Source organism: Cupressus sempervirens, chromosome 5 (assembly GCF_028749045.1).
Source record: "Cupressus sempervirens isolate cs-2001-9-10 chromosome 5, ASM2874904v1, whole genome shotgun sequence".
Lineage (NCBI taxonomy): Eukaryota > Viridiplantae > Streptophyta > Pinopsida > Cupressales > Cupressaceae > Cupressus > Cupressus sempervirens.
The window spans coordinates 332,746,686-332,770,354 of NC_143122.1; the positions used below are offsets into that span (position 1 = coordinate 332,746,686).

Below are 23,669 nucleotides of genomic sequence, written 5' to 3' on the forward strand. Positions count from 1 at the left end.
TCAATTGTTGAACAAAAACATGGCAGTCTAAAACAACATTCACATGGTTTATCTAGAGTGTTCCACTACACATCTTAGTTAGGCCACATGTCGTCATAAGGGTTGCACATTTTTACCATTTGCATGTGTCTTTCATTATCTGATTGTCTATGTTTTTGGGTTGTCCCATTACTCTTCACCTAGGTAGTCTCATTTGGGAAAAGCAGTTGGAAGGAAAGAGAGTGATTCTACATCCTTGTACTAAATGTGCTCATGAATTCCATGGATGCTATTAATAGTTTTCAAGTTATTATGTTGAGTTCCTCACACATCATTTTACTCAGTAAATAACATTTAATTTAATTCCATTTATGTATAGATCTGTGATCCAATATGAAGTTTTTTTGGTCAATTTTGAAAGTAACTACATGCCTTAAGGAATTTTTCCCATGACCAATCCACTTCCAATTGAAGGAATTTAGCCAAGTAAACATGGGAAGAAATATTGTCTGCAACATTGACTCTTGTACTATTCCATGACCTAGTTAGAAGCTTAAATCAAGCACGGCACATAGACGTATATAACAGGGTGCATTCCAATGGAAAATTGGCAAGATTGTAAAGAATTTTTCCAAGGCTTTGTTTTCAGTACGGAAACCTAGCAGGCCTTAAATACTAGGGTGTGTCTTGATTATATTTTGTCAATTTTCCTCTAAGTTGCATTTATCTTGGGTCTAGTCCCAGTCGATCATGTACAGTAAATCCTATTCCCGATTTTGGATTCCTTGAGGGCCCGTTTGGCGAGCGAAATACAAGCGGAATAGGCATATGTAAATTCTAAAAATTTTGAATTTCTCGTTTGGATGCACCAAAACGGAATTGGAATACGAAGTAAAATAAGAATACGTATTCCAATTTTGGCCCAAAAATGGGGTTTTGCAATACCACTAAAATAGGTGTTATTGAAATACGTATTCATATTCCACTTTTTTTTTATTTTAGAAAACATAAATTTTGGAGTCCACAAATTCCCATCAAATATTGGCTGAACCAAACAAAGAATAGGAATACATAGCCCCATTTTCTATTCTAGAATACGTATTCCTATTCCGCTTGCTAAACGGACCCTGATTGAAGCAACACGAAGAACCGATGCTAGTAAGCTATCATCATCTTGCCCCGCATCCCTTCCAATTACAACCATGCAGCCCCTTACACCCTTCTAATAATTGGTAGGGTGGAAATAAGTTCACTGTTGCACTCGTTGCAGCCAGTATTTTCTTCCACCATAAGCAAAACAAAGGCCGCAGCGAAGCAATGGGATGTGGAAAGCAGTCATTTTGTGATAAGCAACTGTATTTTCTTATGACATTAGCCTGCTATAAGAATCTAGGTAAACACATGATCGAATCTGAGGACTCTCATTTTAAGAAGAAATGCATGTAGTTCGCAGCCCATGACAAGGCTGCTTTTCTTCCCTTTGGATTCGATGATTCCTAGTCAAACACAACGTGAATAAATTTAATATTTTGATGGATGCAAAGCCATATTTTTATGGGCTTGTTTTCCATTCTTATGTGAGGAGGAAGCAAGGAGCAAAAAATTACTTGGCAATAATGTTCTCTTTTGCAAGTCTACTCGATGTTTCTCTGAATTCTCATGATGCTCATCTTCACTAAGGGTCTGTTTGGTTCATGGAATTTAAAAAATTCGGATTTGTACAAACCTTGCTCTAGCCAAATCAAGGTTTTGTATATCTTCATTCCGATTTTTGGGATTTTCCTGAAACCGTTTGTTTCACTCGGAAGATGCATGTGAAGACACATTTTTATGCGTAAACTTGGAGTAAGGAAAATTTCAAAAAATAGTCCAATCTATTGTTTTTACACTCCTTAAAAAACAAAACCAAGTTTTGATTTTCAATTCCTACTTTTTTTAGGAAGTTGGAAAACCTGGTTTTGAGACAAAATTGGAAGTCTCGTATGCTAATTCCATTTTGTAAATTTTGAAATAAACACACAAATTTTCAAATCCAAGTTTTGAAAAAGCCAATTCCTGTCATCTTCCAGAAACCAAACAGACCCTAATTTTATGTATGTTTTGAACGAGCTCAAAACAAATGGGGCTTACAAGATCGAATCTTTCTATGGACAGTCGGAGAAACTCTAGATGGTAGATCTCATAAAACTTGATGCTGCATGGAATGGGCTATGCTTTGGATGGCTGCCAGAAAAGCTTGACGTGGTCGTGTTCTCGAAGAAGTGGCCCATAAGCAGAGCGCCATGTGGAATGGAATGTCATTCTTTGACCTTGCACAACGCTCTTGTGTGATGTGGCCAGGAATCCATGTGTACACCATCGCCACCGAAACTATTCTTGATGAGAAGAATCTGATCCTCAGCGACCTCCACATCCTGTTTGTGCAGAATAATCTCGATCCTCTACACAAAGTAATTTAATTTTATCTAGTAATTTAACATTTATCCAGCACATAAATATATATTTTTGTAGCTCAATTTTATCGACAATATTTTTTTTTAAATTGTAATCAACTTAATTAGGTGTCATTGATTATTTGTACTCTTTTCTAAATTTGAAGTTTTGTCTGAAAGATATTCCAATTGTTTAAACACATAAATGTATGATGTGTTCCAATTGATTAAGCGTGTAAATGTGTGTTCTATAACTCACGTATATCTACATAAATGTATATTAATCTAACTCACGTCTACATAAATGGTATATTTATAAATGTATATTTGTTTAATTTTCAGTTAAATCTTATTTTTCCTCCTCTTACAAATGTATGTGTGTGCTCCTCTTACAAATTTATCTGTGTAGCTCAACTATATAGATAAAAATTCAATAAAAATTTCTAATCTACTTAAAGGACTCCAATCTACCTAAAGGCCTCCTAAATGTACGTTTAAAGTACACATTAAAAAATTCCTCAATTAGTTGATTTTACAAACAAATTTTAGAAAGACAAATCTTAGGATACTAAGAAATGTCATATTCCTCATTGTGCTTCTACTAGAAGAACACTCAATAAAATATCCCATTACATTTCCAAATTCTGTGACATCATTTTTACACTGTCGAGTAACAACATAACCTCGATTACACATGACATATCCTTGCATTAGGTAGGGACTCCAGCTACAACACTTGCAGCTCTTGTTTATATATATCTTACTTCAGCTACCAAACATCAACTGAAATCAAAATTATGTGCAATTGGCACAAAATCTTCAGCAATTGTTCAATGTCTATCTTCATATTAGCAAGCATGGCAAAAGGGTTTGTTAATGGTGATGGGTCATCATGTCCATTACTTGCCTTTTTATCTTCAAAGACGTTTTCTTTAGACTTTCTTTCTTGTAGTGACAATCTCAAGATGTATTAAGAAAGAGGCATTGAGCTTAAGTTGATTCACCTTTTTCATTAGTAAGGCATATATGGTTGGAGTTTGCAATTATGGGAAAACTCTTACGATAAGGTTCTGCTTTGAACATATCAAATACCTAAATGAGATTGTCTCATAATCAATACATTTTTTATTAAGGAAAACAGGTTTTGAAGGGTGCCTAAAACTCTTTACACATCAAAATATTTTGGATAGAGCTCGAACAAAAGATACAACAGACCAGAGGTGGAACAAGTCACCATCCAAAGTAAGGTGACCAGGGTGGCTTCACAGATAACACACTACACTTCTGCCACCAGATAAAACTCAATAAAACCATTTAGGACCCTTTAATCCCAAAAGAGTGAGATCTAAGAAGTCGATCAGAGGATTTTTGGGAATGTTTATATTTTTTTCCTTTAACCTTTGTCCAACCTTCCTCCACCAAAGAAGCCTCCTTCTCCCAAACCAAAGCATCTACATCTGACCCAACCGGAGAAACAAGCAAAACCACAACAAAAATGTTCCCCACAGGGACCTGACCCACAAAGGGAGGGGCAACCACAACAACCACATCCAACAACGAATCAATAGCCTAGTCAGATGAGGCAGAGCTATAGGCACCATCAGCAACCACAGTCGCGAGGGAAACCATAGGAGCAGGGTCTTTAAGGACAGAGTAATGTTGAACCAAAGCCCCAGACCACCAAGGTCTTTCCTTTGATTTCCTCAATTTCCCAGGACAGTGTCTGACAATATGTCCCATCTCGGAGTAGACCTTACAACGAAAAGGAATTCCTTCATAGTCTAGAGTCTAAATCCAAGAACCATTAGGGACCTCAAGTTTGATCTTCTCAAGGAGGCCCTTCGAAGCATTGACCACCACGAGGATGCAAGCGTAAGTAGTATGCAGAATATCATAAGATTTAGAATCCACCATTTTGAAGTCACCAATGGCATCTCCCACAGCTTCAAGAACTGAATCCAGCCACAGGTGAAGGGGAAGATTTGGGAGCCTAATCCAAACAGGCATATGAGAAAAAGATTCAGATGTAGGGTCAAAACCCTCGTGCCAAGGTTTGGCCAACAAAGGGTAACGATCCTCCCAGCTTAAGCGACTACACAAAATAGCCCTCCTGTCATTAGCAGCATCAAAGTTTACTATGAAAAAACCCCTAGCCACAAGGTAAATCTGGACAGATTCATAAATCAACAGGTCCCCGAGTCTCATAATCAATACGTTATTCTTATTCAATTCTTACATTATCCAATATAGTTATGTCCAAAAGTGACTTTTCTAAATAATTTTATGACTAATATACTTTGAGAACTGTGAAACTATAAATAGTCTCTTATAGTTGATTCAATTTCTTGTAACTATGTTCCCATGCTAGTACTCATATATGACGAATGGAAGATAAACCCACGTGGATACCACACTCGAGAGTTCTTTAAAGCAATTAAAAGGGGGGTTCTAATTATCAAAAGATGTTTGATTTACTCAAAACAATGGTCACCTTAGAAGATAGATAACTATGGCTTCAAGTTGAAGACACCCACAAATTACTTTTCATTCCTTTAATATCAAAATATCGTATTTTAGCTTGGTGATTTCTTTCTATATAGATTTTGCATCTATGGAACCCATCTCCTTAATTGTGAGATCATCCTTGTTTACATTTTTTCTAAAGTGTGATAAGATTCCTATCAATAGCATCTCTCTAGTTGAAACCCCATCATGTTGCACCAAATTCAAATTATCTTTTTTTTTACAATAACTTACTTAGTTCCTAGATCGCACTTATCCATAAAACACTAAAAAAATCACTTACTTGCAACCTAAAAAATATATTTGGTGATAATCTTAATAACTTCAAGTATCTTCCAAATGACCTCAAATCTAAAGTGTAACTACTACAAAATTGAGAAAGATGTGCTTCGCAATTAGAACTAAAAGTTAAAATCAAACAAATATATTGTTTATCTTCAAAATGCAAGATCTTGCCCTATATACTATAAGAAATTTATTGTAAAATTCCTAAATACTAAATCATTTAGAAACAAACCTCCAAAAAAATCAAGAACAAAAGTCAAATATGATACTAATAACAAACTCGCCACTACCTTTGGCTTATGTCATGGATGCAACCTAAACCACTTTATCCACATCTACATTTATTTTAAAAAACTATGTTGTGGAAAAACTTGATCATAACCTTAATTATTCTATTCTAAAAAATAATTACATTTTGTTTTGATGGCAAGTTGAGTTTAATGGTATTTCTCTATTGTGTATATAATTATATATCAATTATTTTACATTTGAAGTATCCTTTAAAGTAAAAAGAGTGATGAATACAAAAACCATAAAAATATTTTACTCTAGACATATCCCTCTCCTTTTCCTATTTCTCTCTCTTCTGAGTCCTCGTTTTCCTTTTGCTTTTCATTTTTCTCCTTCTGCTCCTTCAAACCATTTCTCCTCAATTTTCTCTTTCTTACTATCCTTCTCCATCTTCTTTGTGTTGTTCTCCTTATAATTCTGTCTGTTGGGCTTGTTCTTCTCCTCTCTTGTTTATTCTTCTACTTCTCCTTTATCTTCCACTTTACCCTTCCCTCCTCACTATCCTCCTTTTGCACCTTCTCTCATCTTCGATCTATTACTTCATGTTCTTTATTTTTATTATTATTTTTATTCAACTTCTTACCCTCCATTTCTTCTTGGTCATCTCCTTCTCTTCTCTAATTCTCCTTTTTCTCTCCTTCCTCCTTTCCCTCCTTTTCTTCCTCCTCTCCCCCTCCTGGCCTCCTCAACCTTCCTTTCCCCTTCTCTTCCAAGTTTTGTCTCTTCCTCAAATCTGCTCTTATTCTCGAGTCTCAACACCTCTACACAATATTCACCTCCCTAGATGTCATTAGTGTTATGTGGACCATTTATTCTACTAAATGACTTTGGAGCCACTAATCATAAACAATGGGTCAATGAGTTTGACTCATAAACTACATAGTTGAATCCTAAAAGTAATTATCTCGTCATAGAAAAATATTTCCCAATAAACAAATAAAGTTTGATTTCATACACAACATAATTTGGTATGATACAATATACAAATCATCATCTCTAACATCTAAAAATATTCTTATCCTTATATTAGTTACTAAAATTGAATTTTACCATTATAATCATTTTAAATTAATAAATAAAAATTTAAATTAGATACTTAAATCAAATTTGAACATTACATATAGATTTTTAGTTATTTAGTGAGATCTCTACGATTCTATTTAAAGATCATATAAAAAAATTCTTTAAACTTCAAAATTCAATGTTTCCTTTTATCCTAGATCTATTTACCATCTAAGACTTTTTCATGTGGCCAATCAGAAACAATTATTTATCGATCTTACTGTTAAATATGTGCTTCGCTTTGAATTTTTTTCTCAATTTTTATTTTTTTATTTTTGCTTCAATGATTCTATCTGTCATCGCAGATGCACCGTTGGATTAGCGAAAATCCACAACAAGGGGTCATTGGCCTTAACGTTGGCCAGTGACAGAATGTATGTATAGCATTTTTAAGGAAAAAGAAGAAACTTGAACCCCTGGCAGTTTATGTTAAAACCCAAAATACAACTAACCTAAACCCAGAATACAATTAACCCAAGGGTTCTTTCACGCAATCAACTAAACATAACTGCAGAAATCTTACTTTTAAAAGTTTCTTTGATGCTTCATATATGCTTTCAACCTTGCCTCACTACTATCAGTAGCAATCTTCGACAAATATGACCCAAAGATAATCCCCTGCCGACATAAACATTCTAAAAATGCAGAATACATCTTACGTCATATAGCAGAGCTGGGGAGTTTACATTGGCTGGGATAGCCAAGATACAAAGGCTTGTCAAAAAATGAAGGACATGTTCAACAAGTAGTTGATCTGCAGTCGTTGAATATGCTGAACATTTGAATGCTGGATTTCCGTTCTAAAATGCAACTGCTCCTTCCTTTTGTTTTTATTACTTTGTCCTATTCTCCCTAAGAGGGCTCCTGATCAAATGACAACAGTCAACACAAAGCTGAGCAGAAAGATAAACCATCTCATATGTTGATAAGATGTAACTTTAAGGGCTACCCTCCAGGCATGTAACGTACCTCTCGGGACTAATTTCGGAAGCTTTCTTCTTTTGTTTTGCTGGCACTGTTCTTAGTACAGTAGATACTCCATCCACAAACTTTGTTCGGAATATAACATTGGCATTGTTAAACATGCCTTCCTTCAGAGAGACAACAATGAACTGTGTGTTGCCGTGTCTCAGTGAGCATCTCAAAGAAAAAGCCAATACAGAAGCTCATTATATCATCTTATCTTACATCAATAAGAAAAGCATTTACCTGAGAATGAGGGAAATGAGCCTTGATCATTCTTCCAATGTTTTGAGTGTGACTGAGGTCAAGAGCAGCATCAACCTGCAAAGAGTCACCCAAAATTATTAAAAACAATGCTGTTTAATGGACAACAAACTATTTAAATCACCATTCATCATCTTTATAAAGTATTTTCAATTTTCTAATTACTACCCAACCATGAGAATTTGAAGTTGCATCTTCATAGCAGGAAGCAAGCCTTAAATATTTTAGATACTTTCAGTCTAGAATTCTCTGATATGGAAGCTAAATATACAGATTTTTTGCCCAGATACTTTTTGCATTCTTACTGAGCCATGAGGAGAGAGAACTGAACAGTACCCAGAAGTAAGAATGGACAGCAGCATTGAGTTTGAAACTCGTCAGCTGGAAAAGAAAGCTTGAAAAGCCTGTCATATAAATATCCTGGATAAAACCAATAGCATTACAACACATGCATGTGCACAAGCACAAATACACACACATATATTTATACATCCCGGTTCTTTAGCTGCTAGGTCAGTTATCAATTATGCAGTATAATGGTAACTTGGTAACTGCTTTCCTGCTCGGTAGGAAAATTTACCCGAAAGAAACCTAAAATAGTATTCAAAGCATGGGATGTAATGAAACATAGATCATAGGCAATGCTAACAAACAAAAAGTGTTCACAGAGTATCACCATGCATATTCTCCAATAAGTACTTAAACACATGATGAGAATTACATAATGCACAGTATTCAAAAGGTAATTCTTCATGATCTCAGCATTTGAACAAGATGGAAGAAAACTCAGCTCTATCAGAACCTATCTGTTACCAATGGAAGCCGACACTTAAGCTCATCCAGGTCTAACTCCTCTCGAAGTATTGGCTACACTGACAATAAAAACAAATTTGACTGCAAAGTGCAAGTACATCTTACTTTTGCTCTGACCATGAAAATATGTCTAATGTTAAATAGCACAATTCTTAGCTTAAATTCTGGTAAGTCTGAAGAAGATTAATATTTAAAGTATATTAGTACAAAAATAAACATGGTTCAAATTGTTGGCAACCTTGCAGAGAACCTAAAACACAAAGTTGTAGGCAGTAATAAAGAAACTGCATATGCTTGGTAGACAACTAAATTTAGATTCTGGGCAATGAATAGACGCACAAGAAGGATAGCCAATGCTTAAGCTCATCCAGATCTAACTCCTATTGAATTATTTGCTACACTGACAATAAAAACAAATTTGACAAGTACATACTCTCAATAGTGGCCCAAATTTCTATTCTAGATTGATCATAGATTGACTGTGTCTATTCTTCAACCAATTCAATAGCAGCCCAAATCATGTCTCAATAAATTTTGAAGAGATGATATATCCAGAAGAATAAGTGCCAGCACACTCTCTCTTTTAACAGCCTCTGTTCTCAAGTTCATGGTATATCAATAATAATTAAACAAACTAAGAACAATGAGATTGGATCCCTTGCAGTGTCAAAACACAGATGACTCCAGAAACAGTAAACCAAAACATTTGAGGCAGTTCCTGGCACTCTTAGAAATACCATTTCCTCTTGTATGCTGTCCTGAAAGGCTTCCTTCTCAGTGTCAATTTTGGCTTCAACTCCTCTCTTAAATTTTCTTCAATTATGTCAAACATTTGAATTCCTCTCTCAAAGACAGCCTTCCCATATCTTGGATTGTTATTTCCTTTTCCCTCTTTTATCAAGTTATTAAATCTCTTGTATCATAGTGCTAACTGGCCTCCTAGGCTTTATTATATACTGAAAGAGTCTTAGAAAACTACCCTGCTCACCTACATTACTGCAGAATGCAGACTACGTGGATCCTGCAAAAACTCCAAAACCTATCTTTATTCCATCAATGTTGCATGCATATGGACAACATGTCACCTTCATGCCTTCCTCATGTCAAACATGTTTGCAGAAAATATTAACAGAGCTAGAGGCCTACTAGACATTATTCCTTACTCAAATCAAAGTCCATCCAAGCTCAAAACAATCTTGTAGCTCTATATTCTTGTGTTTAGATTTCTCCCACATTACCTTATATGATTTGTATACCAAGAGCCCAACACCTTCTTATCAAACCCCCTAAAAACAACAACAAACCACTGAATGCAATCATAGAGATCTCTAGAACTATCACAAAGCACTACAATTGGAATCAACCTCTCTACATAATGTACTCTTCATCCGAATTTCTCTAATCAATTAGCTTCTGTATCTACAAAGAAATATTCTAAACTAGAAAATGTACCTTTTATATATACTCACCCAGTGAGTATACAGCAACCAAATTATGGAATCCAAATCCACAGATATTGAGCTAAAATATCAATAAGGAGATGAAATCCAAAACATTACGAGAAAGATGCCCAATTCATAGTACATATAACAAACCCATGCTCAATGTCATTTGAATAGAGAGACCAGTTTCATTGATATGCATCCCCTGTGTCTCTAAGCAATAAAATAGAAGAAGGGCAATGAAACTTCCCTAATAAAAATCTCTGAACTGTGCATAAAAGTTGTTGCAGAAAACTATAATGCATTAGCTATGGTAATCAACCTTGTCTAACATATATCAAGCTGCAGCCCATCAGAGTCTTCACACATGAATGTACATGGACGGATCTGATTCCCTCCACTCCTAAACTGCCGAACCCTTGTATGTTCCAAGGTTTTTACAGAGCTCACTATGGCTGAGGGTAAAAGGCGGCCGCTTTAAGCAGAATTGAGTGGTTGATGCATTTACTAGAATATTCCACTTTGAACAGCCATTGGTTTTCCTCTTTTGGTATCAGAAAGAATTTCAGTGACAATGTTCATGCTAAAAGGTGCAGTTCTGTACCTGTGTCAGGATGGACATGACAAGTTCTGTGGGGGAAAATTGGTCACTAAAATTGTCTACCGTGACTGAGATACCTGCACTGTGCACAATAGATGAACAGATTACATTACAATGACTTAAGTGGTAGCTAGCATCCCAATATGCACAAAGGCATCTTTAAGATCAATTAATGCATCAGGGTCTGTTTTCTCCCTAATGTCACCGGTTTTCTATGTAATGTCATTGGGCCATTCTGTTCATTAATGGATTGATGATTGTTAGCTGTGAGCTACTGTAACTAGATATAAGATATGCATGCACTATGGAGTTACAAAGCTGCGTTATAGATTTGTGCTATTCAGATCTAATCACTAGATACTTGCAATGGAATCCTGTTTAAGAATGTTTCTAAATACTTATAGAAGACAATGTTAGTCAAATAGACTTGTTATTCTGTATTTTCAGGGATTGTGGTTGCTGGAAATATAAGAGAAGTAACTAAGAGGGGAGGGATGAATCAGTTACTACAAAACTAAATCCCAAATCCCTTAGATGTTAATACAAATCAAAACTCTGATTAAACTATATTCTACTGTAACTCGGTAAACACACATGCACTCGGTTTACACTAGCAAATATTGTACTTCGGCAATAACTGACTTAACCTTAAGTTTAACTTAGTTGCATACACATAAAAGAAATAGCATAAACACAAGTGACACCAAGATTTAACGTGGAAACCCAATTTGGGAAAAACCACCAATTGCAACTAATTACTGATTTTCACTCTTCTGAAGTGAGCCCTGTTAGGAGTCAACCCTGTTAAAGGTTACAAAATACACTGTTAGGTGTTGACCCTATTAGAGGATTTAATCACCCTATTAAAAGTGGCCTTATTAGAGGTCTTTAGACAATTCAATATAGAAATGCCACCTTGTTAGAGGATTTACAAATAGTTGTTAAGCCAACTCTGTTAAGAGATTTAGATCACTGCTACAATGGTTAGAAAGTAACAATGAGATGACCTGATTTCTGATGCAACTGAATTGCTGACTACAAATCTCAATTCTGGCTTGTATACTTGATCCTTCCTAATCGAATATATCTTTGCAACTCAACAAGAATATTCTGCTTAGCCTTCTAATTCGCTTCCTCTAAGCATCATCAAATCTTTTGTTATGTTTGACACATTCAATCCTCAACTTGACCTTATATTTATATCTTACACATTGTCAAGTTGGCTTGAATATAACTTGGAATACTTAATATTCATCTCCTCAGTCGGCTAGGACCAACAATTAAATCAATTGAACTCAATATGCCAAAACAAGAAAATCCTTCGTTAGTCAACCTTGCTCGGTAGACACTAACTCAAAAATAATTTTCCTGTGTTAACCAAGTGAACTTAGTTAACACTGCATATTCACAAAGTTCCTTTGGTAATCAAGTGAGCTCAGTTAACACTAATTCCATCTAACATTTTCTTCATTAACCGAGTGAACTCGATTAACACTCAACTTCTGCAAACTTTCCTTTGACAAACAAGTGAACTTGATAGACACTGTCTTCTAAACTTGGCAAACTCTGGAATGCTCGGCAGACACAAGAAACCGTCTTCATCGCCTGAGTGAGCTCAAGATACAATAACTGGCAATGATATGACATTTTGTGTAACATCAAAGACATTACACAATTAATCAATTGTTTTCAACAATGGTATCATGTCAATAGTACCAATACTAAGAACTTAAAAGTAGAAAGTTTTGTCAACAACTATTGTACGCATAGAATTCTTAATATTAGGTCACTTAAGAGAAACTATTGAGCAGACTGCAGACAACTGACCATATCAAATAGGCATTATATTAATGCTAAAAGGTGCAATTTTGTGCCTGTGTCAGATGCACATGAGGAGTTCTGTAGGTGGAAATTGATCACTAAAATTTTGTACCATGCCTGTGATGCCTGCACTGTGCACGATAGATGACAGGTTACAGTAGGACTCAAGTGGTAGCTAGCATGCCAATATGCACAAAAGGCATCTTTAAAACCGATGAATGCAATATTAAAACCTAATTTTTCATGCATCGGGGTCTGTTTTCTCCCTACTGTCACCAGCTTTCTATGTAATGTCATTGGACCATTATGCTCATAAATAAAATGCTTTCTTATTTATAGATCAGTTAAAATATTGGTTTCTAAATGGATTGATGATTTTAAGCTGTGAGCTACTGTAACCAGATATAAGATATGTATGCACTATGCAGTTGCAGACTTGTGTTATAGATTTGTGCTATTCAGATCTAATCATTAGATACTTGCAATGGAATCCTGTTTAAGACTGATGATTCTGTATTTTCAGGGATTGCAGTGTCATCTTAATAGTACCAATACTAAGAACTTAAAAGTAGAAACTGTTGTAAGCATAGAATTATCAATGTTAGGTCACTTAAAAGTTAAACTATTGAACAGACTCCCGAAATATGACTATATCAAATAGACATTATATAAACTGTTGTATCATAGTGCTCATTAGCCTCCTAGGCTTCAGTATATACTGAAAAAGCCTTAGAAAGCTACCCTACTCACCTGCATTACAGCCGAATGCAACCTACATGGAACTTACAAAAACAATGATACCTATCTTTATTCCTTCAATGTTGCATGCATACAGACAACACATCACCGTCATGCCTTCTTCAAGTCAAACAACCTGCTAGCAAAATATATTAACAAAACTAGGCCTACTAAACATTATCCCCTAGCCGTCCTTTTTTTTCCAGCTAGTTGGGTAAAGGCAAAACAGTTAATTTTGCTTTTTGTGCGGGTCCGTAGTTGTCTTAAAGACATAATAAAAATGTGCAAACCATATTTGTCCATTAAAACACTAAAACACTAACTCTTCTACTCATTTTTAGATATGATGTACTTGCTACAAGGGGAAAAAAAACATAGAGCAACAGCAGTAGCAGCAGCGTGGAAAGATTGCGTTTAGTTTTTCTATTTACTACTTACTATTTTAGTTGCACTTCTCTTGATTTCATTCTGATTTCATGCATAATACTTGCAAACTTTAGGCGCATTTTGATTTTACTATGTATGTATGTGATATGTTCTAATGGAGGTACTTAGTATTTGTCATTTGACAAATTCCCATGTATTGATCTTCTAAAATGTGAATGGTTTATCAATGTTATGATATGTATACTTGAATTTTGTCTCTCTATATAAAAAAAATCCACTATGGTTTTAATCGCCGTCCCCTAAGGTCCCGTTCCCTAAATTTTGGCTTTGACCTGTTCCCGTCCCCTAAAACGTCCCTGTCTTGGAAACTCCATGGAGCATAGAATTCAATCTGTGAACAAGGCCAGGCATTATTTGCCATTGCTCATGAGGTAACAGAATAGCTAAGTAAGCCAGGCTGGATGAAAAGTTTGCCCACCCTGTATTTGAAAACCTGGCTATCACTAAGGTGAATGACCTTGACAACAAAGCAACATAGATCCAATAGCATCAGAAAAAGCTACAAATGATAACAAAAAACAAAGAAAACTTGCAAGTGATCATAACTAGCAATCACAATCACACCTTGGTGTGCAACGGGTATGCTGAAGTGATATGTAAGGTTCAGAGGAAATAAAATTCTCTATTTTTTATATACATGTGAGTAGTATGGTCAAATAGTAAACATTTAGCAAATATTATTTATGCAACGAAAGCTTTACTGGAGATTCATGTTTGATGAGGAGCCAAGGCAGAGGAGCATATCTAGCAGGAGTTATCTGTTAGGGAAATTTGGGCGAGATGTCTACATATTTCAATGCCGAAGATCTGCATATCTCTCACCTTACACAATTACCATTCTAAAATGGAACTTCACAATACACGTGTATAATATACGATTTTGCACAAAGGATAAATTAGTTAAGAAAAGACACCTACTTTGCTTTTGTAGGCACTACGAATGTAAGGTAGCAGAGGCACAATAGGGGTTTTACAACTATCCATGTGTGCCTATCAAGGAAAGGAAGGAGTACCATTGCATGCTTTTTCTCACACCTGAAATTGATTTTTCTAGGAAAGGCCACAAAATCTAACCAAAAGAAATTAAGCAATTGACATTAAATCTATAACTTAGCAAACAGTTCCTTTTTAATTAAGGCATTATAACATATATTATCAAGAAGTTTGTAAAATTCTCCAAGCATAAGATATGTGTTAAAAACATGAATTTAGGTTGTATTTGTTACTCTGAATCAAGCATTTCATCTCCTTCATAGTTCTAAGACTCTGCAAGTCAGAGCAAGACTCATCAAGTTCAAGCCAAGGTCCATCAAAACGAGGTAGATTGCCTCTAGCCTTAGACTCGACAAATTTTGGCAGAGTCCCCATGGAGTCGCCATGGACTCGTCAAGTCCAAGGACTCTCCTAATAAAATAAAAGGGTTAACTAAATTGTTTGTGCTCGTATAACATCTATTTGACCTTAAAAGGTCATTCCATCCTTTGCTAATGCTTGTGATAGAGAGAAAAGAGTTAGTGAAGAGTATTGTGGTTTTGAGAGAGAAATTAGCAAATCAATTTGGCTCTCCCATATCGATTGTTAATAGTTTGTGCAACTTTGTAGTTTGCACTTAATCATTGAGAGGAGCTAAAGAAAGCATTTGAAAGATGCTTCTACAAACTTACTTTCATTTTCATTGTTTGTGCAAAAGTGAATGATCGTGTCTTTGTTTACTACATCCTTCGCCTTCGCCATAGACAAATCTAGGGCACTAATACATCACCGATTGTATTAGATACAATGGATCCACATGCAGAGCGGAACACAAAGATTGTTTATCTTGTCTTAAGTGATGAAGACATGGAGTGGGTTGATCAAGTAGATTGGGTGGTAGAGGCAGTAGTGATGGCAATGGAGGAAGCTAGAGTGCAAGGATACCGAGTGCAGAACCCTGAGGCTAGGAGTGATTGATCTGAGTCTAATGATGTGGATTATGTGGGTGAGGATGAGGATGAAGATGCCCCTCAGGGCCTCAGACACAGAGAGAGAGGATGGCTCTAGAGTCTTCGATGACTTATCTTAGGCATAATCATAGGACATAGGCTACTATGAGCCTTAGTCTTCTACACTCTAGTTGTTATATTGATATATGTTTTGAACAAATGATTCCATGGATTTCATAATCCATGAATATTGTAGACATTTGACAATGACACTATGTTTAACTTTATATTATGTTATGTGTTTTTCCTTCAAAATTTTGCTTTTATACTTATGTGATCTATGCAAAATTGTGTGTATCTTAAGTAGCTTCTATTTATGTCAATTACTGTGTATTTGATGTTAATTAACTAAAGATTAATGAAAAAATCTTTAAATCCTTTAAAATTTTCAATTTCATGGGTTTTTCGATTTTTTGAGTCCTGGTCGCCAGGTCCAAGTCCATACCCAATTTTGACTTTCCAAGTTAGAGGTGAATCGAGTCCCATAACACTGATCTCATTTTCAATTGGGGAAATAATTAAATTTATTTTGCTACCAACGTTTAGAGAACAATTTGAAATGCCAAACATTTTCCCAACTCCAAGACATAACAAATTTTAAAGTCCTATAATTCAACAGGCTTGGCATCCCATAGTTACAAGTGTTTATGGTTGAGATGTGTTGGATGGTCTCAAATATAAGGTGCCATTTTTAAACAAATAGGTAAATAGGCAGTGAAATAATTAACTAAATAGAAATATTTTTCTTATTAAAAATTAATACTATTCAAATTAATAATTTTCTTCTATGTTATTAGAAGTTTTCTTGGTAAATTTCAAAATCAATCATTTAGAAAAATTTAAAATGGTTGAATTGTGTACATACTACATACCTTATTTATTCTTCGTGGACCCAACCAATTCGATTTGGTGGGATATCAAACATATTTGATTTTTAAGAAATCAATCATGTGGCGATATTAGATTTTGATACATCTTAGCTTGTTGGAAACCAAACATTTCTAAAATCAAGTGTATGGATGATTAATGCCAATCTTCCAATAAATACAATCTATATATCTCTTTATTCATTTTTAAAAATAAATTTAATATAAGCTAACGTGGACTGTATTTGTTTTCTTCTAAAAAAAGAAGTTTTTTTCTTGGTTGTGCTTCTACATCTTCCAACAGCTTACATGTCTTGTCTACACTTCACAACTTATGTGTCTTGTCTATGCTCTCACAGTTGGATGTGAACATCAAAATAATCCATAGGCTTTTATTATGTTTCATCTTTTTGCATGCATATTGAATATGAGAATGTGGGGAAGGGGAAAGGGGATAACAGAGGCTTGTTCCTTGTAGGGAGTGTATCATGTCAAATAATTTGCATGGCATGTCGATGCTTCCACCTTTTGCATATGTGCCTAACATGGAGAACCAAGGAGGTGAGTGGAATCAAGCATTACACTTGCCTATTGCATCTACATTTTTCAGCTCTTGGCATTTGCTTCCATTCTATATATATGATTATCAAAACTCATTTGTACATATCTTGCAATCATCTCATTTCTTGAGTCCAATTTTTTGGTGTTTCGTCTGATAGTTCACATGCTTTGTCTATGTCTCCATGTCTTTTTGGAAGTAGAAGAGCTAGTATAATGGTGCTACTGTGAAGAAATATGATGTGCAAGCAACGAAGAAAAATGTAATGAGTTTAACATGTCAAGATGGAGCTTGAAGATAGTGAGGAAAAACATTGCATTTAATTTATGGCTATTTAAATATTTGTTGCCTTTCAACTCTAGGTTAGCTGACTAATTAAATGTCTATTCCATCTTACTTCGTCCTTGCGATATTTTAGCCCATCCATATTTGCAAGAAGAATATCACAAATGTTATCAACACTTTGAAGATCCCACAATTAGACTCATGAACATTTACATGAATACATAGGCTACAATCAAATGGATTTTGGTCGCGGCACATCATCCATCCAATCCACAAAGCCAAGTCGACCCCAAACCCTGACAACTTTAAGACAATCATAGTTGGTCACGCCTTTGCCAAACTCTATGCTAGTGTTCTACACACCATTCTCTCCAAGGAACTTGACAAACGACATTGTCAAGCTAGAAGCCAGACCAATTTCAAGACTGACTTTCAAACTGTGGACCACATCTTGACCCTTGGGGCTATCATTGAGGCTAGACACCACTTGATGAAGGTGAATTGTTACTTTGTGGATTTCCGCAAAGCCTTTGATTTAGTTCCTCGGGTGGCCTTATTTCAAAGACTCGAAGATATTGGGATTCTTGAGATTCTCATGACAAATATTCTGAGATCATATGAGTGTGTTGCCAATTGATTCAAAACCCCTCAGGAGTTCTTCAAACCTATTCAAAGCACTATATGGCAGATACAAGGCTGCCCGTTTTCCCCACTTTATTCGACATCTACATTGACAAGCTTGAGGCCTTCCTCATAGACTTCTTGCTCCGCAACAATGGTTGTTATTTGTTTCAAGTCTTGATTTCCATCCTTCTTTTTGTTGATGACGCAGTGCCTCTACCCTCCTCTCCTAAAGGCCTCTAGGGCCTTTTGGTTGGCCTTACTTCTTTTTGTGACTCAAGACAACTTACATTTAACTTGGCTTCAACTATTCGAAGAGCTCTCATATGCACTTCTTCCATGGCAGCCCTGGGTAAACAAACGTTTGGGCTCCCTTGCTTTGCTTGAGTGATAGTGTTGCCGGACCCATTTCTAAGATACCAAGTCCAAGATGTCCCTCATGGTTTCTTTGATCAAGTCGACTGTACTTTACAATTCTATGGTGTGGGATCCTCCTTCCTTGCTTTTGGTTGGGTGTCTATTGAGTGTGTTTAGACCCTCCTTTGATGTATCATCAAGTGCCATCGAACTACCCCTACCATTATCACTTTGGCCGAGTTTGATGCTCACCACTTCGGGTGCTAAGGACAATCTTCGACCTAACCTAGTTCCTTCATCGGCTTCAAGAGTTTGTTGATTTTACGCTAGTACATATATTCTTACTTGGCGTATCATTCCTCAAAGGCTATTGCAACAATCAATCCTTCTTGTCGAACCCATTGTTGGCATGCTTAGGCTTTTGCTCTTCTTGCTTCTATTGGCATTGAGATTGATCATCCCCTCCCATTCTAGTATTTGTTGGATGCCCCTGCTTATCTCCTCCCTACCCAATCGAAGTTGAACAAGCACATTCGAGTAGACATCTACACAACATGGATCAATCCCGTTGAGGGTCCCTGTCTCAAGACGGCCTTCTATGTTCAACACTACATCAACGTTCAGTATGGGGTCGTTTTCTATCCTTCCTATGTTGAGCAATGTTGGACTCATGATCTACGTATCCCCTAGGGCTCCTTCAAGGTGGGCTCCCATCAGCTTTGCATCCAGACCAATCACCAAATAGACCGCAAAGATCAAATTTGCCAACTTTGTGACACGAGATTGGTCATGACACAGTCACACTTCTTATTCCATTACCCTATATATTATGAGATCCAAGGGAGGTTCCATTATTTCTTTAGAGACTACCGTTCCTTAGCTTCTTTCTTTAGATACACCAACTAGCAGTGTCTGGCACTTCATATCTATGAGGCTACATGTCTTCGTGATCACACTTTGTAGCTTCAATCTCCTTCGAGTTATGGTTCTAATCATCTCATCATGACTTCCTTCTTTCTGTTGGTCGCCCCCACTAGAGACACCAAGCGTTGATTGGGCCAATCTACTCCTATTCATACCAAATATGTGAGACTTCCCAAAGATCATACGCATAGGCGACAACCCTCCACTAGGGTACTCGTAGACGATCACAGTTCCCCTCTTGCCCCAATGGTTATCCTTCGATGTTCGGTTACTTCTTGTTGGTTGATTGATTGTTGATGGTTGTTCTTCGTTGTCCTCTACTACTCTTGACCTCCAAATAGTCCATGTCTTTGCAATTTAGCTTTGATTGTTAGTTCTTTCCCATCCACCAATTGGTGTCCTTGTTGTTGTATCTCTTTTGTAACTTATAGTCCCTTAGAGTCTTTTTGGTAGTCTCGTGTTGGACATTAATAATTTATCTTGTTGTATCCATATGATGGTGTATATGAGGTTGGTGTTTGTACATATTTTGATTCGATTAGGAATGTTTTTCAAATTGAAGCTTACTCAGTTTGTTCAAAAGATAAGCAAATTAATTGTCATATATGAATGGAGAGCCTATTGAAGCATATTTCAAACATATTATCTTCTATTAGCTAAAGGCCAAATGTTCTCTTAATCAAGATGACACAACTTGTAGGAAAAATATTAATGGGTATGATGAGAAGTTGGTTGGGCATGATGAACAGCAAACACACGTCAGCTGGGAGGAATTACATGGTTGTCCATGTCTCTATTGGAGTCAAATCCATTCAACTCTGATTTGAGGTCCTCCATCTCATATAGATAACAACTCCAACGTAACTAGTCAGTGTTGACATGCTTTCTACAAAAACCTGCAGAATCCAAGGACTCAATTTATTAAATAACTCGGACTTAATACACAAGTCTGAGAGTCTCAGAATGTACTTCTCTTTGGTGTACACAACTATTAGTTCTTATTCTATTTGTATGACTAAATTATTTATTTGTCCTACTTTGTTGACTCTCTTTACACTTATGCCACCCCATGTCAAAGCTTTGTAACGGAAACATTAATATAGACCTAGAAATATAGTTGTTAATAAAAAGGTCATGTTTATTAAGGTTGTGTTAAACAGTGTTACTTGGGGATGCATTTCTGGCATTATTTGATCTGTACTAGAAACAGAGGCATCCCGGAAACTCAAAAAACTTTTAGAAACCCATCCCCTAGTTGTCTCATAAAAGTTTATAACTATTTGAATTTTGATAATTTATTTAATTTCACTTTCATGTGAAATCTCAATTTAAATTATTTAACACAAACATTATATGTTAAGGTTCTATAATGTATATAAGCATGATTTATCCATGGTTTCATATGAATATTATAAAATTCCCCAAATTTTTTTAATTGTCCCTATTTGCCATATAATTGTCCCCACTGCTGTCCCCTTAAATCCCCTAATCTGGGAAAAATAAATCTGTCTTGGAAACCTATTTCCAATCCCCCAATCCGGGAAATCCATGGTAACATAGGTTTTAAATAATTGTATTAAGATATAAAGGTTACAAAAGCATACAATGGGGATGGAGGACAAAAATGCCTACCGAGAAAGAATACAACAGGAAACACAAAATTGCTTTCATAGAGAGGAGAACAACTAGAGAAAATCTAAATTAACAGCAATATCAGCAATTGTCAAAATACAGAACAGTAGAAATAAGCTAACCTGTATAGCAAGGGCATTACAAAGAACCAACTAAACACAATGAAGAGATTTATTTGCTAGTAGACTTGGACAAAAGCAGCATATCTTCAACAGTTCATGGTGGTGACCCCGATACCATTTGTTTTGAGAATATCCAAGATTCTGCAAATTCTTAACTTTTTAGTTATTGCACATGTGATTCCTCCCATAGTTGTGCCCCTGTGTTGTGAAGTATGATTCAGTGTGAGTGTTCCTGTGATTCCTGGCATACCAGGAGGGCCAGTGGCATTGCAACAAAGCATCTAGAAATCTGTTGGTGTTATGGGGCATAGCCTCCATAAGTTGGCACCCGCCTTATTGTACGAAATTTCAATTAACAGAAAACAGTGATAATCAAGGCCTAATTGACAGGACAAGCATATCCTTCCCAACTTCTTTATTTTACCTCATAAACATTAAAAATCACACAGATAATAATTTAAAGCAGGAATATGGTGAAGAGAAGGAATACAAATTACACATCTTATTTAAATTTAATTGTTTTTGTAAATTCATGTTAGCCTCGTTTAGGCCATAAGTATCAAAGCTATTTGACAAAAAAAAGTTTTATAGCACCTAGCCTCAATAAAGTAATAATATCCCAATGATAAGGCTATCAGTAAAGTGGTGAGAAGATTGTTAGCGTGGTTAGTATAATGACTGGGCACTTGATTGGCGTGGATCCTTTATTAGTCAAACTTGATTATTGTACCCATTTATTATTAATTTATTAGTACTACTAAACAGGTTAGAAACTGTAACACACAAATTAAGGAACCAAACCACATGATGGTAATGAATATTAAAGAATGCTATCAAATTAAATGATATTTAAGATCATTTTTTTGCAGCTTTACATTCATACAAATAGTAACTGCTGGTAGCGTAAAATTGATACCTCATCAAGAATGTATAATGGAGCGGGCTTGAAAAGTAACAATGCCAAAATCAAGGAAAGTGCTAGAAGAGAACGTTGGCCTCCACTCAACTCTGACAAGGACTGCTTCCATACACTTCCAAAGGCAACCTTAACCTCAAGCCCATCCAAAAAGTCACCACCCTCGGGAGGTTCCAATTTCGCCATTGTTCCCGGTAATAGGGTTGAAAAAATAGATCCGAAGTCCCTGTAGGCAAAAAAAAAATTATAATATAGATAATAAATGCATTACTGCACTTTGATGTCGCATTTTTATGTAAAAAGACCCAGTGCAAGTCTATTTTGCAATTGTAAGGTAATCAACTCGAACTCACTTGTTTACTTTCAACCATGTAACTTTCAAAGTTTCTTTCTTCTTTTCATCGAGCTCTTTAATAACCTTGTGAATCTTTGACTTGTCATTCTGTATAGAAAACATAAACTTTACTACAGTTTGCAACCTCATTAGTCGCAAAATAAACATTAGAGTAGAAATGACTTGAACCTCAATGATGCTCTTTTTTGATATAAGATCCTTATACTCATCCTCTGCTTTTTCAAACATTGTCATCACCTTCTTATTGACCCTCTTCTCCAGACTTCAACCAATAAAAATTCAACATCAATACAGTGGTTATAAGGAAGGACGATGCAATTTTATGTATAGCTGTTTTATTGATATTATAGTATACTTTGTTATAGTCAAATGGCCAGCTAACTACTATATTCCATTCAATATATAACATTTGAATTCCACCATAAACAAGATTCTTTAGCAGACAGAAAGCAAGATTGTTGACCTACAAAATACCCAATTTATGTTAAGTTCTTGACCTTAATTTATGCAAAAGGCAACCAATTTGTTCTATACCTTGACTGCTCAGCTTGCAATCTATCATATTCATCCCTTGCTTTTCTTGGATTGCGAGCTGAGAAGTCATAATCTGTCCCTTCCTTTCCAAATAGTTGTCTTTCTGTTGCAATCCACTCATGCTTCTCCAGTAATTTATCCACTTTTAATGAACAATCCTTCTGTTCCAGCTCCAAGCGTTTGATCTGTAACCAATTTTCAAAATACTATATTAGACTTTATAATCTAGCCTTCTCTAGAAATAGCATACAGTGACGTTGGTAATCTTGTTTTCCTTGTGTATATATGTAAACTACCTCATTATCCAACTTCTTTCCTTCTAAGTGGGCATCACTCATCTTCTCTTCAAGCTTGTGTTGCATCTTAGCTAGGGAATTGATTTGAGCATCTCGCTCCTTGATCTTTGCACGCTTCACATTCAGCTCTTCTTGAGCTTGGTCATGATCTTTTTTAATGGCATCAACCTGAAAATGGAAAAAAAAAAACAAATTTACAGTTGCTGATCCAAAGAATTCAAACTATGATTACCCACTGCATTCAAACCATGCAAGGTGCATGACTTATATTTATAGAATAATAAAAGAGAGCAAAGACAGAATATTTTGCAACAAATTTATAATATTGCAACAATTACCAAAGAATCAGATATAATATATTTATTAGGTTACCTTAGTACTTAATTTGTCCAAATCCTCTGCAAGGATTTTTATTTGAGACTCAATTGAGACTATTTGAGCTTCCAGTGAAGCCTTTTCCTGAATAACTGACTCCTTTTCCATAACTAGTCTCTCCTTTTCAACTTCATGGCCCTACCATGCAAATAAATGGTGAGTTGCCAGCCACAAACCTCATTAT

At 35.8% G+C, this 23,669-nt stretch overlaps 2 protein-coding genes across 3 annotated transcripts in view; both read right to left on the reverse strand.

The window, feature by feature from the left end:
• Window positions 1-4,199: 4,199 nt before the first annotated feature.
• LOC149556048 (uncharacterized) lies at window positions 4,200-4,616 on the reverse strand. The gene has a single exon (XM_089829680.1). The coding sequence runs from the start codon at window positions 4,614-4,616 to the stop codon at window positions 4,200-4,202; it is 417 nt and encodes a 138-aa protein (XP_089685806.1).
• Window positions 4,617-6,807: 2,191 nt separating this feature from the next.
• LOC149556049 (structural maintenance of chromosomes protein 2-1-like) overlaps window positions 6,808-23,669 on the reverse strand; it is a 49,011-nt gene continuing 32,149 nt past the window's right edge. For both annotated transcript variants that reach the window (XM_089830177.1, XM_089830178.1), the window contains exons 13-21: window positions 23,483-23,623; window positions 23,111-23,278; window positions 22,815-22,999; window positions 22,449-22,542; window positions 22,279-22,367; window positions 21,926-22,151; window positions 7,782-7,856; window positions 7,542-7,684; window positions 6,808-7,436 (exon numbers count right to left, since the gene is read on the reverse strand). In XM_089830177.1, the coding sequence (XP_089686303.1) occupies window positions 7,406-7,436; window positions 7,542-7,684; window positions 7,782-7,856; window positions 21,926-22,151; window positions 22,279-22,367; window positions 22,449-22,542; window positions 22,815-22,999; window positions 23,111-23,278; window positions 23,483-23,623 (1,152 nt within the window). In that variant the 3' untranslated portion in view covers window positions 6,808-7,405. The remainder of the gene's footprint in view (window positions 7,437-7,541; window positions 7,685-7,781; window positions 7,857-21,925; window positions 22,152-22,278; window positions 22,368-22,448; window positions 22,543-22,814; window positions 23,000-23,110; window positions 23,279-23,482; window positions 23,624-23,669) is intronic.

Coding starts and splice junctions, on each gene's coding strand:
- LOC149556048 (XM_089829680.1), bottom strand. CDS start 4,616: ATGAGACTCGGGGACCTGTTGATTTATGAATCTGTCCAGATTTACCTT.